Source organism: Poromitra crassiceps (assembly GCF_964638095.1).
Source record: "Poromitra crassiceps genome assembly, chromosome: 2".
Taxonomy (NCBI): domain Eukaryota; kingdom Metazoa; phylum Chordata; class Actinopteri; order Beryciformes; family Melamphaidae; genus Poromitra; species Poromitra crassiceps.
Genome location: NC_139624.1, coordinates 113,270,558 through 113,289,172, shown reverse-complemented (window position 1 = coordinate 113,289,172; position 18,615 = coordinate 113,270,558). Strand labels below are relative to the sequence as shown.

The 18,615-nt window shown below is 44.0% G+C and overlaps 1 protein-coding gene across 1 annotated transcript in view; it reads right to left on the bottom strand.

The window, feature by feature from the left end:
- The window catches only part of arhgef4 (Rho guanine nucleotide exchange factor (GEF) 4), a gene marked incomplete at its 5' end in the record, with an annotated part of 115,865 nt that extends 99,755 nt beyond the window's left edge, over positions 1–16,110 (bottom strand). The window contains one exon of the mRNA XM_083632095.1: positions 15,843–16,110. Coding sequence (XP_083488221.1) covers positions 15,843–16,110 — 268 coding nt within the window. The remainder of the gene's footprint in view (positions 1–15,842) is intronic.
- Between the last annotated feature and the right edge of the window lie 2,505 nt (positions 16,111–18,615).

Below are 18,615 nucleotides of genomic sequence, written 5' to 3'. Positions count from 1 at the left end.
GCCGCCCAGTCAAAATAGCGGTCGCACCGTCGTCAATCACTGTGGGTGATTTTACAAGTGGCATTCAAGTCATATCTGACTAGTTTTCAATTTATTTCTCCCCACAAAAGTTAGGCTATAGGCCTATGTCTCGATATAGGCTGATGCAACTCTTGCATTTTTACATAGCCTACAAGACAGACAGGTCGGGAGGAAAATAAACCATTCAAGCCGTTTGCAGCACTTGAGGAAACCATGAGTTTGCTCGTTTAATTCGTTGATATAAGGGATTGCCCGAACGATTAATCAATTAACAGGCTACGTGAACGTTAGCGGGCACTTTAGCCTATGCAGTAGGCTATACTGCCCTACAAATCATAACCGCAGTAACTACGCCAACACTGAAACTGAGAAAAATGGCTTTAAAGTTTTTTGACTGTCCAGCCAAATGAGATATAGGTTGAAAAGCGGCAATGCGCTTATTAAATATGTATAAATTAAAGTATTTTTGGGGGGCAAAACAATTATCAATTACTTGACCTATGACCCCAGAAATGTAGATACGGCACTCTGTCTGTGTATTACCTTAAACAGATGTGTAGGTAGTACAAGGGAAAAGCGCAGTAACTACAATCTAATGTGCTTCTCCCATCTTGTTTTTCATGAGACAAATGTAATCGGTTTTGATTTCAATACCACATCATATCTATATTTAATTGTTTTATTGTTTACATGTTTAAAACATTTAAATGGATGAGTAACAGATAAATTCAGGGAATCCTGAAGTCAGTTGATGTAATCTTCACCACTGGTGTTGCTTTTTGGTCATCATTCTGACACAATTAATGAGCACAGTTGTTTTATTATCTTAATTTAGAACAGGTTTTCTTTAGAAATCAGATCAGCTTTTCAGATTGATAATTCATACAAGAACATATACAGTATATTACATAGCATATTACAATTATTTTGAATAAAATGAATTACAGACTGAGTCTGAATGCTGATAATTTATGCAGCAATTAAAAATATTGTCCTGATGAGCTAGGTAGTGATACCAAACAATTATCACTATCTACAGCCAGATTAACACTTCCCAGTGGAGAACACAATTCCCTTCTTTATTGGATGATCTCTTATGGATTATTAGCTAGGAATACAGCATTTACGATTTTAAAGACACTGAAGACTCATTCATTAACAATTTGGACAGCTGTCAGTGCGCTCTCATATTGGGAATTGACTGGATTAACTAAACAGATTGTGCCATTATGAGTGATTGATATGTTGGTCTTTGTTATGGAAAGAGCGGGAAAATTGCAGTAACTACAAAATCCAACCAAAAACCAGTCTGAACCGCAGTAACTACACCTCAAAGTGTAGTTACTGCGTTTATCTCTGTTTAAGTCCAGCTGAAGCTCTGTGAAAGCAAATCAAACTGCAGTAAGTGTAGTTACTGCAGTTTTGTCTGGTTTTTGGTTGGATTTTGTAGTTACTGCAACTTTTATACTCTGTTTTCTCAAATATAGAGCAAGACTGAACTTAGAAAATTTGTGACATGATAAAACAGATATCTAAAAGTTCAATTTCAATAATAACTCAATTTTGACCAAAATTGTAGTTACTGCGGTTTTGATTTGGAGGGCAGTATAGTAGTAGGCTATCATCTCGTTGTTGCATTTTTTAACTGGCAGATGGGGGACAAAGAAACGATTCAACTTTTACTTGTTTAGGCTACTCACCTAATTTAATCCAGCCACGTAACTAACGCTACGTCCATTCATGAAAATAATGATCACTGGGACATTAATGGTTTGTAAAGTGCCACCACCCGCCCACTCAGACATAACAGCTACATGATCCGGAACATGAGCTGCCGGTGTTAAACAACAGCCGGTTTTCCAATAATGCGGATCCTATACTAGGGTCTCAGATGGTCATGATCCGCACTCGTGGGAGTGCGCATAAGGCGGCTAATTGTTTCTAAACATGCAGGCCGACCGGCTAGCAGCTGGTTATAATCCGGATTTCACTGCATGTTTAGAAGGGGCTTAAGTATCCGGACTCATTCCTGCGGCTCTCTATTGTAACTGTATTCAACTGTGAATCTGCATGTGCATTTTGGATGCATGAACAAAATAAATAAATCAAATCAAATCAAATCAAATCAAATCAAATCAAACAACAATTCCAATGCACCCTGCAAGAAATAAATTAAAACCCCTTTATTGCATCGCTAAAAAGAACATTAAAACAAACTTCAGATTTTTGTTTTTTGAGAGCCAAAAGTAAAACTCTTATTCTAAAACCGTCTAAAATGCTCTCCCTTTTAGCCAGCTTGTTGAGGCAATATAAGCACAAACTTGAATTATGTTACAAATAAAAAGTCTTAATTTTGAAAGTTATTAGTTCATGGGGTTCGTAACATTTAATGAATTATGCAGGGTTTTGATGACTTAATAGTCATATAATTTGAATGCTATGATGGTGAACTGGTGAAGAGCACTGACTGTTCACTACAGGTTAATGGGGAACAATTCACCTTTTGATGCTGAGTGACCTGACAGCATAAAAATAAGCAAGATCACTGATATTATTCCACAAACTAGATGGGCAATATGTAAGGGTTAATGCACGACGAGGTGTACATTATCAGAAATTAATAATGGACACCTCGAAGTGCATTAACCCGCTTATACCATGGTCACTTCCCAAAGAAACAAAACAAGACCATTAATTTATATTTTCATGCGTTTTGCAATCAAAATCTAGTTTTCATTACCTTAGATATGAGTTGAGAGACAAAATAGCCCCCTCAGCTGCTCAAGATTATCATTCGAGAAAATGGCCACTTAGTGCACTGCACTGACGATAGTCCAACTAGGACTGAAACGTTTGCTGCCAATTTGTGCCGATCCTCAATAAAATGGATCTGATTTTTTAAGACATTGTCTTGTCTATAGTTCTGTGTGCGAGTCCTCCACTGCTTGTCACTTAGTGCCTGCACCTGGCAGAATTTCATAAGCTAACTAATAATTTGACCAATTGTATGTAACATACAAAATAAAGCAAACGGCAATGTCTAAGAATGCAACTGTACTGTAGCAGCCATGTAACTGGCTCATTAATTCTCGCATTCCAGGGAATTACGTTAACGTCTGCGGGTCTTATAAGACGTAAATGGCGCGTGCTGCGCTCGGAGGAGACAAAACCATCTGAAGCTTTCTATGTTGTAGTCCAGGTATGTTTTGTACAAGAAAGTCTCTCAGTGTGTTGCTGTTAACTGCCCATTTCATTGTTTTCTTTTTGTTGATCTCATCTTTTTCCTCTTCGACTTGATTTGTATCAGTGATAGAGGTAGCGCGCGCTCTTACAAAGTGCCTGGCTGGCTTGCTGGAAAAGTTGTAAACAGAGGGTTTGACAGTTGACGGCTGAGAGCCGGCCGGCTTCTGTCAGCTGACAACATCAGCAGATCTCCAAAAACGACTGATTTTTAAATAGCCGTTATTTTTGATGAACTGAGCACACAGGGGTAATCTAAATAGTTACTTTGACCGACTATTTTTTTTTCTAAACTTATAAAAGTGCCATATTAACCCTTAACGGTGGTATCGAGCTCAAATGGCTCTGTCGAGACCATGGCGCATTGATATGAATGGTGAACAGACAATTTGCCTGGAACTACTTAGCTAGGTGTACATTATCAGAAATTAATAGACACCCTGCAGCCAATCAGAATCGAGTATTCACCCAGACCATGGTATAACAGATGTTGAATCATCAAATCTACATTCGTCCTGATGCATGCAAACAGGGAAGCGGAAAAGGAAGCAAAAAGGGAAACTGGGATAAAATTATTAATGATAAATGAGGGTCAGAACCACAGTCTATGGTCAGAATTCATTGTAAAAATGAAAAAAAAGGATTCCTACTCATGTTGCAAGGTTCCACTCTCGACAAATAATTTATAATTTGGAAAAATAGAATAATGCTCTGCCCATATTTCAGTCCTCGTTTATGAATTAATCAATCAGAATTGAGAAACTAAATCACTGGAAAGTATTGATCCCCCCCCCCCCCCCCCCCGGAACATTACACGTCTTTTATGGCACTTCCCCATGCTTCTTTGGCATGACCTAATGGGTTGTTTGACAACAATCGCATTAAGGCGGGTTAATTGCTCCCGGCGCTTTGGAACGTCACTCTGTTTTGACACTCGGGATCACAACGGGGACGCCTCCACCTCTAGAATGTATCGGTCAGCCCATGCAGCACCTCCTGATATGCCCCCTGCTGGACCACCCCTGCACAGCATCGGATTTGGCAGAGTTTAATTAGAAAGGACAGCAGTGTGTTCAGCTGTGGCTGAAACACATCTAGCATTGTAACTGACATTTCTTTGTGGACACGATAAGAAGAATCCCGGGCGCCTCAGACATGTCTCCATGACAACACCAACATACAGTGTCCCAGCTGGCGTGTAGTGTTGTCTCTCATGCCTGTGAGAGCTGGAAGCGTCATATTAACATACAATACATGACTAACTGCTGCACCACTGACCAGATGGATACTGGACAGGAAATGGCACAGTGGGACAAGGACAGCTTCACTGGCCCAAGCATTGCAGTTAAAAGGTCAGAATGCTAGTGCTGGCATTCCATCAATAGTACTATAAAATCCTTTATGGTTGACTAAGATATGCTCATTTAAAGCTGAACTAGGGAAGATTTAGATGTAGAAATCCAGCCGTCTCATCAGTCTAAATCACAATGTAGGTGTAGGGCTGCAACAGATAATCCCACTTCCACTAATTGATATGTTGTGAATTAGCTCAATATGCCCAAATTCAATTCTGGTGTTGGTATGATCATTGGTAGAATCCAAGTGGTCTCACCAACATTTGATCTTTTCCGGTCTCATCTCTTTGGTATGAAGTAGAGATGCAAATTTGATCAATTTCCTTATCGACTGATCAGTCACGTTAACGATCACTCATCAATTAATAATTCCCTATCCCTATCTTCGCAACGGCGGTAATTTTGCGTTAGTGCGCGTTTTACGCTGGAATAGCGCAAAGCCCTAATTGTGGGCGTGTCGGGCCGCTGCGCTTCACGTCATCTCGGCGCAAACCTCCATAGGCATGTTTATGCCCATAACAGGATTCACAAGGTGAGATCACTCCCCTTAAAAGCCACACCATCATCGCCAATCATGTCTGTGACAGGCAGCAGTTTCTTTCTTGCTCAGTGCAAGCAGAGTGACAGAGTGGGAGAAAGAGAGAGAGAAAAGAGAGCTAGGGAGAGAGTCAGACTGAGAGAAAGAGGGCGAAAGAGAAAAGATAGCCTAGATGGGGAGAGCGAGAGAGGGAGAGGGAGAGAGAGAGAGGGAGAGAGAGATGTGAGGCTGTCATGCATACAAATCAAATAACGTGCTCATGCCCACCTGTGAATCACCTGTGTATTATTGCCATTTCACACACTGAAAAAGAGCTGCTGCCCAAACGTCTCTGTGGTAGGGATGCACCGATTGCGATTTTGTTGGCCGATTCCGATTTCCGATTTTTGAATAGTCTGACTTGCCGATACCGATTTTTGCCGATTCCGATTTTTTTTCTAAGAACAATAATTGGCGGGTTATTTTTTTACTTTTTTACTTTGCTTTAATAGAAAATTAACATTCATGTCACATTTCTTATCATTTGCATGAGGTAGGACAATCTCACTCAAAAACATCTCAAAATAAAAGTGTTCCAGGTTACTGGACAGAGCTTTTCTTTTTTGTGTACCGTAAATACAATGAATATAAAACAATTAATTCCAGTATATCCCACAGCTATCATGCATTTACTTTTCCAAAAGAAAAAAGGTGCAACGGACTGAATTTAGGAGGCCGATAACCTCCGTGCCTGTGTTGTGGAAGAGCCCGCGGCCCTCCTGTCACTGTGCCAGCACTAAATGGAGGGACTGTTCATCTGCCCTGGCCCTCTCCAAAAAAAAAAATCACTACCCCTCCAACCTGGATCAGATTAAACTTCCATTCTCATCTCCATCAGAGGGGATCTCAAGCCCAAACTCTACCGTGCCAAGTCAGATTGTATGGAAGTCAATGGGAAAATGACCGGACTATGGTCACTATGGTCTCAATTGCTAGTTTCAAGTCTCCTTCAATAAGCATGATGTTCATTTAGTAAATTATGGTCCCAATTAGAGTAAAATAGATGATAAAGCAGACTATGGTTTTGGGTGTTATTGTCAGGTCGCCTGTCCAGTGATCGCACAGCTCGCCGATCACAGGCCAATGCAGCGGCTCTGTGGGAAACCCCTGGTCTCATACTAGCTGCTCCTGGTTCCAAATAACCAAGATGGCGACGGTCTAAAGTAACTGCCGAACTCGAGGCTTCACCAATGGGTGACGTAACCCTCGCTACGGTCTATGCCTGTGACCTTCCTTGTAGGAGTTCAGCACCAGTGGCTCCTGCATTACATTAATAGCTTTCCTGGGGAAGCTAAACAGGTCTGGCCTAGGATACTCCTTGGATGGGAGACTGGTGCTGGAAGTGGTGTTGGAGGACCAGTAGGAGGTGCTCTTCCCCTCTGGTCTGAATGCTGATGAATAATCTGGTCTGATGAATAATCTCCCCAATGCCCCAGGGCAGAGACAGGGACTCTGTCCTGGGAGTGAGCCCCGTCCTTCGGATGAGATGTTAAACCGAGGTCCTGACTCTCTGTGACAGGCCTTCCTTCAATCATGGCCACCTAATCATCCCTCAATACTTAGTATCTTAAAACCCAGGAGACCCTTAAAGGGTCTGCTCTTAAGCTGTTATGCTCCTACCTGTCCAATAGAACCTTTACCATGGTTGTCGGTAATTCTTCATCCTCAGTCTCTCAGTTTTTATTTTTTATTTTTTACCTTTTATTTATACAGGGGGAGTCTCACTGAGAGCAATGCTCTCTTTTTCAGGAGTGCCCTGTTCACATTCACACATACATTCATACCTGGAAGCTGAATAGTACAACCACAGTCTGATCTGCTGGCCACTGACCAGCTCCACTGGAGCAGTTTACTCATGGTGTTCCTCAAGGGTCAATTTTGGGGTCGATACTGTTCGATATTTATATGCTGTCCTTGAGTCAGGTTATTAATAAGCATAATGTACAATACAACCGTTATGCAAATGATACTTAGTTATATGTAACGCTTAAATCCACTAATCTTAGCATCTTAACCCAACTTACCACCTGCCTCTCCAATATCAATTGCTGGACTTCTCAAAATGTCCTCAAACTTAATGATGATAAAACAGATTATCTTATTTGCGTCACCCAATTACTACAGTCAAATAGCCTCCAATCTTGGAGCACTGTCACACAACATGAAGCTCACTGCAAGGAACTTGGGAGTAGTATTTGATTCTGGCCTTTGGTTTGATAGCCAAGTTAAGAAAATTGTCCAATCTTGTTTTTATCAACTTAAGTTAATTTCCTTTTTATCCTTAAGGTCCTTACACATCAAGAGCGATGCGAATATACGGTAAGAAATTGCGATGCGAGTTTTGACCCACCTGTCAATCACAGCCACAGATGTGTACACGTCGGAAGCGAATTTCAGAAAAATCGACCGTGGTTCGAAAAAATAAACACCGCAATAACGCTCGGCGAAACTTCGCCGTTGGTATGCACGGTTGCATTGACTGATATAGGTTCGGAAAATATTATTGACGTGCGAATTAATCGCACGAAAAAAATGCTCCCGATGTGTAAGGACCTTTAGGCTGGCTTTACACGGTGAAACTTTCAGGAAATAGTTGCAGGTGTCAAATTGCATGAAACATAATTGTCATGCAACTTGACATTTACACAAAACAATTAAAAAATAATCAAGTCTGATGCAACATGGTAGTTGTTTCACTAAAACAAGCTAGCTAGATATTGGTTTCATCTGTATATTGTTTTTTCCTCGCTATCTAGGGCCTACAAGTGTGGAGTGCCATTGTATCTTTGTATCTTATTTTGTATAGTTTTCTAGCTGGATAATATCAATTCGGATGTGTTGTATCGGGTTTTCTTCTGCCACTGGCTACTTAGTTTCATTATGGCTGTCCCGGAGAATAGGAAGAGAGCCATCAGTGCATTAATAGCCTATCAGCGTTTTGATTGGCTGTTGCATGAAACTAGTTTCACAAAGTTGAGTTTTGCAACTGTTGCAGCTGAGTTTCAGACAAGTTTCAAGTGCGTTGCAGAGGACCATTCAAATCATTTGCCAAGTTTCATCTGAGTTTCAACCAACTAAAGTTGCGTGAAGGGTTCACAGTGTAAAGCCAGCATTTAGAGGACTTGCAGAGAGTTGTCTATGCTTTTGTTTTCTTTCGCTTATGGCTCATTTCCACCACATTTTACTGCCCTGCAAAGCTCGTCACCAGTCGGCTCTACTCGTTTCGGCCCGATGGATGTTCTGCTTCGACCGCCGATCATCTGCCCCCGCCCACCCCCGCCCACAGCTGGTCGTCATAGCGACCGCATATCTGTCCTCCGCCTAATAGCCGAAGTAGGCTATAACATAACGTTACAATTAAATCCATCCACAGAACTTTTAAACTGTTTATGAAATACTGGTGCCTCTAAATGCCCTACAGTGTACATGGGCAAATGTGACAATCGGCCAGGAGAATGGATATCACTTTGTAGTTAGTCAAACTCACAGGCATGCGCTGCGCGCGGACGGGAGAGGCGCAACAGAGTGAAGCCTGTACCCCGGCGGCCTCTCACCAGGCAAGACCGCGGCTTCACCAAAGACCCGCCTGCGGCCTAGCGGAGCGCTGCACTCAACTAGCTTCCTGAGCAGCGGACTTTTCTCTCTCTCAGACAATTGAATCCACCGCCACGATTTTATTTCACCAGAGGCGAAGGCAGCAACACAAAAGACTGATGGAAATATACATAACAGAAGAGAAGGTAAGCCCACTAAACTGGTATGCAGCATTGCATTGACAGTCAGTAGATAGACAGAGTAAACACGATTCTGCCCGATTCTGACCAATCAGTCGTCAACAATGTTTTCACGTCACCGTATGGTACCGGGTTCACAGAATAGAACCCCGACGAGGCAGGTACGAAAAGTAGCACGACTCAACCCCAATACAACCTGGGCTGGGACAGTTTTTAGCGGTGGAATGAGACCATTTATCGAGTCGAGCGGGACCGCGCTACTACCTGTGGTGGAAATGGGCCATTAGACTATTGTAATGCCCTCGGCCTCTACACAGGTATTACCCAGGCCTCCCTCCTTCGCCTTCAGCTTGTTCAAAACACTGCTGCTAGGCTTATCACTGGCTCAAAAAAACAAGAGCATATTACACCAATTCTGGCCTCCTTGCATTGGATCCCTGTCGTATTGATTTTAAAACTTTATTGTTGACCTTCGAGGCCTTACACGGCCTGGCCCTTAGCTACATCAGAGACCTACTAATCCCATATGTGCCTGGGTGCCATCTCAAGTCAGCTGATTGTGGCCTTCTGGCCGGGCCTACAACCCAGCTGGTGACCAAGGGCAATCGTGCCTTTGCAGTCCGGGCCCCCACACTCTGGAATAACTTACCTGTTAAAATTAGGTCTGCTAATTCTGTCACTGCTTTTAAATCCCTTCTTAAAATGTTCTTTTTTAGAAAAGCCTTTATCTCTGTGTAACTTTTGTTTTACTCTACGCTTTTCTATGCATTGTTTTGTGTGTATTAAAGTATTATTGTTTGTAGTTTATTGCTTTTTACCCTTTGTGTGAAGCACTTTGTAACTTTGTTAAGAAAAGTGCTATATACTGGTAAATAGTTTATTATTAGGGGTCCAAGCACGAAGTTTTTATTATTATTATTATTCTTCTTCTCCGGTAAAACTGTATGTACAGCAGAAACTGTAATGCTCAGCGTAGCCAGACTGGGCACATAGATTGTAAATGTGCCTCACTACTCAGAAACAAAAAATGACCCATATCGGCCAGATGGTGGCGCTATAACAGACCATTTCGCGTTATGGTCCATATCTTCTGAACCGTGTGTCCTATAGTCAAAATTTCACTTCTCCTGGATTCCTTGGATCAATACACATCTATCCATATAGGCCTCGCCCATTTGCATGTGCCTAGATTTTCCGCCATTTTGAATTTTATCAAAAACCTACTTTTGCGAGCTCCTCCTAGACCATTTGGCCAAATCCCACGAAACTTTTTCTGGGTCATCTATGGACTACCCCGACCTAAAGTTATTAAAGGATTTTGGATACGTGAAACCGTTCTGAAATGATAAATGTCTAAACTTGTGTGTATTTGCTTTTGTTCTTTTCCTGCCCTAAAATTGTGTGGATCTCAGAAACCATACGCCCCACATCACCCACCTTTCCACATAGTTTCAAGACATCACCCACTACTCAGAGGAAAAAATTACACCCATCCACCAGATGGTGGCGCTATAACAGCCAACCACCACTACTACTACTGCTGCTGCTACTACTACTACTACTATTCTTAGTACTTCTGCTGCTACTACTGCTACCACTCCCACTATTACCAACACTACTACTACTACTATTACTACTACTGCTACTACTAGTACTGCTTGGAAACCGTCAGGTCACCGGATCTCAACCAAACTTTGTTTACTTGTGCACATACCAAGTCTGAATAAATGTGCACTATCTGACATATACCCCCCAAGTCACCGGAAGCTTGGACCCCGCATCGCCGCTTGCGGCTATATTTATTACTATTATTATTATTATCATCATCATCATCATTAAAACAGATGTGCCCCCCCAATTTTCTAATGCTTCCTCCTACCCATCTGTACTTCATAGAGGAGAAAGTTGGTCAAAAAGGAAATGGAAAATAATGACTGATGATAGGGGGAATGTCCCAGATGTCCCGGCTTTAGACTTCCGCCCGTATTTCTCCAATCATCTGCATCTGTTTGTTTAAATGTGTCGTGATTAGTCGAATCCATCGAACTTCCTCCGGTCTGAAGCATTTTTCCCCCCAACTTCCTTTGACCAGGCTCTGTGGGCATGAAGTACAGACTATTTTTAACATACAAAAATAGTGTAGTAGCTGTACTGTACCGTACTGTAGCTGCTACCATTATGTATGTCTAATGTTTAATTGTATGTCTAATAAGGAATATGCTATTTGCACCTGTATGTCAAATACGCCGAATTTAAAACGCTGAGTTTAATTGTATGTTTAATAAGGAATATGCTATTTGCACCTATATGTCAAATACGCCGAATTTAAAATGTCTAAGCACGGCTAAAGTATGCACAGGACATGTGCACCTATGTGCAGTGAATATGCCACTGTCTCTGACTTGTCCTATCACTATACTGCCTTATTGCTTGTTGTGTCTATTGTTGTTTTTGCACTCATATGCCCTGTTACATTTGTACTATGTTGTAAACGGAGTCCACAGCACAAGAATTTCACACGTGATACTTGTACCATGGAGTGACAATAAAAATCTTGAATCTTGAATCTTGAAACTGTATGGTGCATTCGCAGAATGTAGGAGAGACAGTCTGGCTTGAGAGACTACTCAATACTTAATTGGCACATTCAGTCCTCAACTCTCCACCATGATAGCTGATGTGTGGTGAGCATTCTGGCGCAAATTGGCTGCCGTGTATCAGTGGGTGCTACACATCGGTGGTGGATGAGTTGAGTCCCCTCCCCCTCCCTCCCCTGATATGTGAAATGCTTGAAAGTGAGTGTCTTGAAAGGTGCTATATAAATCCAATCAATTATTATTATTATTATTATTGGTTCAATGATAATCTGTAATAATCTGTCATTTTCATGTAAATCAATGTCCATCTTTGCTCATCTCCAGCACTGACTGATAACAATAGTGATCCATCCTATATCCAGATCATGAAAGTGTTTACAGTGTCTCTTCCAAACAGCCAGTGTCTGCTGGCTCTTTCCTGAGAAGAAACCTCTTCCAGATTGTTTGGAATCAACATATGAACAGAAGACCTGGGTAGTCATTTGCAAAAAGGCTTGTTTTGGCAAAAAGCTTTGTCTCAACCATACAAGCCATATACGAGCTTCAACTAAACCACTCAAATTACAAGTAATCTAGTCTGTGGTGTACAGTGTCAATCCATGTCTTTGTCTCTGTTCTGTGACCCCTGTGATGGAATTTTCATACATGTGTGTATATTGTGATAACATTTTATATATTATGTTGGCATTTTAACAGAATCATATATGTAAGTAGTCTTAAATCTGCCCTGTCTGCAAAACGCCCAACTGTTGTTTGGGGCTGGAACATCTGCAGGTGAACTGTGGCGAATAGACGGCAGCAGGCGTGGGTGGTTTTCTGTGCGGTTAACAACGTGTACCGTACTATAAACCTGTGTCTAAGTGCATCACATTTTGACTCTATCCTCTTGAGATCGATGTCAACTTGCCACAAGCTTGTAATAAAATAATCATTTATCTTTGGAAGTCAAGCCTTTCAAGTCTTCCTGATTGAGAATCAATAGATTTCCATCACAACCCCTGTACGTGTCCCTCAGTATATCCTGTATTTTGTCTAACTCATTCAGCCTTACTTGTTGTTTGTGTTACTGTATGTATGCACCTGGAAAAGCATGTCTTCCTTTAGGACAAATACATTATCTATCTATCTATCTATCTATCTATCTATCTATCTATCTATGTATGTATCATGAGCAAAGATAGGCTCCTATAGGTACAGTATACGAGGCACCAGGACTGAATATAGGCTGAATGGCTGCTGAAAGTGTGTGTGTGTGTGTGTGTGTGTGTGTGTGTGTGTGTGTGTGTGTGTGTGTGTGTGTGTGTGTGTGTGTGTGTGTGTGTGTGTGTGTGAGTGAGTGAGAGTGACAGAACACGGCCTTAATTGTGAGTCTGCCCAGGAAAAGAAGAAGAGGAGAAAGCAGCATCTGTCAAGGACACAATTGTACTCGCTACCTGGAGTGTGTATGTGCCTGCACCTGTGTGTGTGTGTGTGTGTGTGTGTGTGTGTATGTGCCTGCACCTGTATCTGTGTACACTCCTTTCATACAGTGTATCCTCGGCCTCGCGCGCATTTGCGTGTGCATGCGCGCACATGTATGTGAGCACAAACAGCACGCCTGCACATACTCAGTCCATGTCTGCCTGCTAAGAAACAAACCCAGCGTTTCCAATGGGAATATCCAGCAGTGTCAGAGCCTCCTCCTACAATACTCATAATAAATATAACAGTGCCCTCAGTAGAGTGCAGATCTCTACCAGGCTCCACTACGTATCTACACAAGATCCAGGAGCTCCTCAACTCATCCACCACCAAGCAGATTAAGAGCCAATTAGATATCGAGGGATGATTAGGTGGCAATGATTGAAGGAAGGCCTGTGTGGGAATTTAGCAAGGGTACCGGGGTGACACCTCCCAGGGTACCGGGGTGACACCCCCCAGGGCACCGGGGGTACAACCCCCAGGGCGTACAGTCAATGGGTTACACCCCTACTCTTGCAAAGAGTGCTGATGGGATCTGTGCCAAGGACGAGTATAGTCGTCAAAGTGAATAGTAACGTAGAGTGCCAAAGACGACTAAAGTCGTCAATTGCGTTTTTGGACGGTGGGACGTGGATCAAAGCCTCGTGCATCTCCTGTAAAAATATTGTAGCTATTGAAGGTGTATAACCTATTTTACGGACCCATTAGGTGGCGACAGTGCTCTCCAGATTAGAGAAAGTTGAGGAAAAAAAAGCAGAAAAAGCCCCGTGATGAAAGAGAAACCGATGCATGAGCCAGAGCGGCACAGATTGCTCTGGCTGCCTGGAGCCAACGTTAGCTGCGAACAGCAGTCAATCCGCTCCCACAAATGTCTCTGTCTCTGCTGCATAGCTTCTCCACACGATTAGCCGCCAGAAAATAAAACCAAAGCCAAACCATTCTCATGAGAATGGCTCCGAAAATAGACTGGGTGCAGCGCACTTTGAAACGCGCAGCAGAAAGCCTATAATCGGACGCAGCTTCATCCCAGCTCACAACCGAAACCCCAGAAACGCAGACGAACGCGAGCCCCATCCAGACTCCCCCGACGAGCGGCCGCCATCTGAACGTGGATCCATGAGGCAGCAGAGCCTGCCATAGCAGGCAGCAGAGACTCTCCTGACACACGCAGCAGCCAGCACAGCGAGCAGAACCACCAGAGACACTCCCACGGAGGAGGAGTTTGGAGTTGAGGGGGGTGTGGGTGCCGTTTATTGAAGGAAATTACTGTTCAGATGTTTCAGGTCAGAAAATATTAGTTTCAGAGTCAGTGATTTGCTTGAAATGCTTCATTTCACAAAAGGCTCAATATCTCAGCTTCTAGATGGAAACGCCTGTTTTTGCTGTTTTTGACCTATCTTCTCCGGCTGATAACTAAAGAACGGAAAATGATATCAATAAACTTTTTTTTGCTGCTGATACAATAGAGTCTCATCGTTCTTTGTGCGTGTTCGGTGTTTACATAGTAATATCACACAATATTCTGTGGGCCTCGAGAAATCACTGAAAACGCTCTGAAACTCTGGCACTGGGAGCGTCCGTTCTCCAAAAGTGGCTGGCACTCAATGAGTTAATGACCACAGAGTCAGGACCTCGGTTTCACCATCTCATCCGAAGGACCGTGCTTATCCACAGGACAGAGTTCCTGTCTCTGCCCTGGGGCATTGGGTATGGGGATATTATTCATGAGACTAGAGGGAAGAGTACCTACTGATCCTCCAACACCACTTCCAGCACCAGATGGTCTTCCATTCAAGGACTCGCTACAGCCAAACCTGCTTAGATTTCCAGGCAAGCTAGCGATGTGATACAGGAGCTGTACTGTACATTACCACCCCTCCTCCCCTCCTGTCTGGTATGCACACCCCATCCATCCAGATGGATTTGGATGCCAGATCCTGGCTGGGTGCCACACTATTATTATTAGCTAATATTCCTCCCTGCACTGGTTTTACTGATGCGGTGGTAGCTAAGTCTTGAGGTGATGGCCAGTTTCTCTCCCATTAGTCATCTCAAGCCCCCATAAGCGTGTTCTGATGTCGACAACAGAAGAAAAAAGATGGAAATCACCCTTCAGGTGAAAGGAAAACCGTGCGTATCAATTACGCTACAGAGACACAAAAGTCCATTAATGCACACAAACAAACAAGCTGGACACATACGCCTGCAGATAAGAAATTAACTATGACAACGCCATCGGAGCGTCTATGAGCACAAAACCGATCTGGATGACAACTTTGTCCAGAAACCCAGTGGATATCTCACACATTTACATGTGTAAACACACTTTTCAGACATTAGGACTTACTGTGAGATTATGTGTATTTTCTGTGTGAGGGCCAACCAAGAAACAGTGTATACTGTATGCACTGTGTACATAGCAGAATAGCAGCCTGGTTTTGCATAGCGTTGGAGTGGGCAAGAAATGGCCGTTCTATGGTACCCACAGACAGCAGAGTGGAGAAGCTGGTGGCATTTTCTGGCTCCTCCTGCATGACTGGAAAGCAAAGCAGCTGGGGGGGTGGGGGGGCACCCAAACACATCAACACCCTGCCAGCTGAACGGCTGGCATGACGCAGACGCACACACAGACACACACGACACACATCCCTCCATGTGAGCATGTCACATTCAGTGCATGCATACATGTGCAGCAGACAGGAGACTTTACATGTGCATGTATGTTATGACTTCGTTCAGGTGCACGTCACTCAGACCAAGTGTGTCATTTTGAAGAGAGAGAGCTGCACAGACTTGTGCAGCAATGCAGCATGCGTCTCTGCATGTCCCATAGCTCACGTCTGTGTGTGGCTCCTACCTGTGGTGGAGTGCAGACTCTCCAAGCTCCAGTAGTGAGACAGGACCCCCCTCAGAGTGCCGCCCAGGCTGCCTCCTCCCCCGCCTCCCCCCATGCACCCACCCAGCCCCACACCCCTGTCCGCCGTCCCATCCGCCCCGCCGCCGGTTGGGGTCCCGCCCTCCGAGTCGGACCCCGGCGACAGCCCCGAGCTGGTGCTGCCGCTGCTGCCGCACGAGCCCCCGGGCAGCGGCATGCCCCCCTCCGAGCCCTGCTGCTGGGTCCGCATTCCCCCACGCCGGATGCCGGGGATGGATGGAAGTGGGCGGTGGAGGTGGTTCGTGGAGGATAGAGGAAAAAACAGAGAGCAGGGAAAGCGGCGGGCCCCGAGCAGGTGGTTTATTCCCCTGCTGCTGAGACAGAGTGCAGAGCCTGGATGATGTCTGCTCCACTGTTCACTGAGGTAAGCTCCAGCTGTCAACTTGCTGCTTCCTCCTCCCAGCCACAGTATGAGAGAGCCTCTCAGCTCAGCTCTCACACGGCCGCTTCTCTCTCTCTCTCTCTGTCTCTCTCTCCTTTGCACATTGGTTCATTTCCTCACACTAACTCACATAGTCCATCTCCCTCCCTCTCTCTCCAGGCTGACATCAGTGGGGCCCTGTAGGGGGGGTTCTCCGGCTCGACTGTGTCGTTTGCCCGGTAGCGACAGAGCGGGCAGCTCACTAATGGCGCAGTATCCATTAAGGTGGAGACTGAAAGCATGAAAGCAGCAGACCACCCTCCTCCACTAACCCCTCCCAACACACACACACACACACACACACACACACACACACACACACACACACACACACACACACACACACACACACACACACACACACAGACACACTCCATACTCTTATTAAATTAATTTCATAGTTTAATTTGGTTGCTGTTATTAAATGATACTACAGTATATCATTCAATAATTGTCCATTCCTTTTGAATTCAGTAACATAGAATAATGATTCCAATGTGCAAACTGTTTTTTCTTACCTTATGCACTAGCTGCATTTCTGTTTCATATATATATATATATATATATATATATATATATATATATATATATATATTCAATTTGCATTTTCTATTATCCACAGTAATCATTATTATTCAGACCCCAATCTGGGAACCAATCAGTTAAAAAAAAAGTATATATTTTTCTCTAACCTCTGGGGGCAGCCTCGTTACAATGCTGGATTTCCTTTCCCCTCCCTGCATGTCGCTCTCAAATCCCTTCGTCGCTATGAAACAACAATAACAACTCTAGCTCATTGCTAGTAGCAAGTACGAACTTGCTACACGCTGAAAATGGTAAGTTTTGACTACACATCGGTAACGTTCACTCCATTTTGATCGGGAAAAGCGCAGCATGCTGATCAGAGGTCAGTTTTGTAATTTCCCTAATGGAGTTGAGGTTGTGAATGGGGAAGCCGATCCCCAGTCAGTGTATTCTAGAAATATAGTAAGCTAGGCATTTTGTCAACAACATAATGTAGAGGATATACAAGATATACTAGACACAGGTTCAGGTTTTGGCTAATATAGAGTTTAAAACGGAAGGTATTATTGGCCGGGCACAGCCCGAAAAAGCTACGTGGACGCTCCTCCACCCCGCAGACCCACTACCTACGGGGAGAATCACTGGGGTCGGGGGCGCTGCCAAATAGGTGGCAGTGAAGGTCAGCGGGACCAGACCCAGGCGGCAGAGGCTGGCTTTGGGGATGTGAAACATCACCTCTCTGGGGAGTTGGAGCTTGTGCGGGAGTTGGAGTGCTACCAGCTAGATCTGGTGGGGCTTACCTCTACAAAGGGCCTTGGGTCTGGAACCTTACTCCTTTGAAGAAGAACAATGTGGAATCCATCCTGGTTGTGGAACAATGGACTAGCTCTTCACTCTCGCAAAGGATCCTGGACTGTAAATTGCTTTCTCTGAGGGTCGACATTTCATTGCCGTAAATCTATCGCGATGAAGCGCTGCTCACGTGTCACAGCTCTGAAATGGGTGTCCTCCCTCCCACAAAGGCTGGAGGTGATACTGTAGGGCAGATGCATCTGCAAGGATGCAAATGTCACAGTGATAAGGAAGGCAGTGGAGATACCATACAGACAGCAGACGGAACCCAACGAGAAGAAACCAAATGATACCAAAGCACAGCCTACATAGCAGTGTCTCTCTCTCTCTCTCTCTCTCACACACACGCACGCACGCACCCACTATTTTAAATGCTGAAAGATGCCAAATTTGATTAATGTTGAGTTGACTTCATTTGCAAATACTCATCATTTACAAATTATCTTGCGGTTGTATGCCTTCACCAGCAAGTCCATTTGCAGTTTACGTCCATGTTTGTAAGTATATTTCCACCCCGGACACTTCAGCTGTTTGATGGTAGGAGAAGAGCACCAAATGTGACAGAATGGCGTGGGCCTTATTTGAACTCTTATTCAAAATAAATGGTAAAAACAAAAACTCAGGTGAACCTGCAACTCCGGACGTGCACATAGCTCTCCAAAATTACAAGGCTAGGCGCACCATTGCCCCGATCCTCTCCAAAATTTGCCGAAACACTTTTCAAGGATCTGGCATGAATCTGGTGCAGGGGGGGGAAGAAAAAATAAAATCATCACAGTCATGAATTCATGCCGGAAGTCTCTGGAACCAGACGATGGCTTCCGCCCCTGGGCTGAAATCTCTATTAACGGAGGACCCCTTCACGAAGGTGAAGGCGCGTTGCTCAGGAGGAATGAG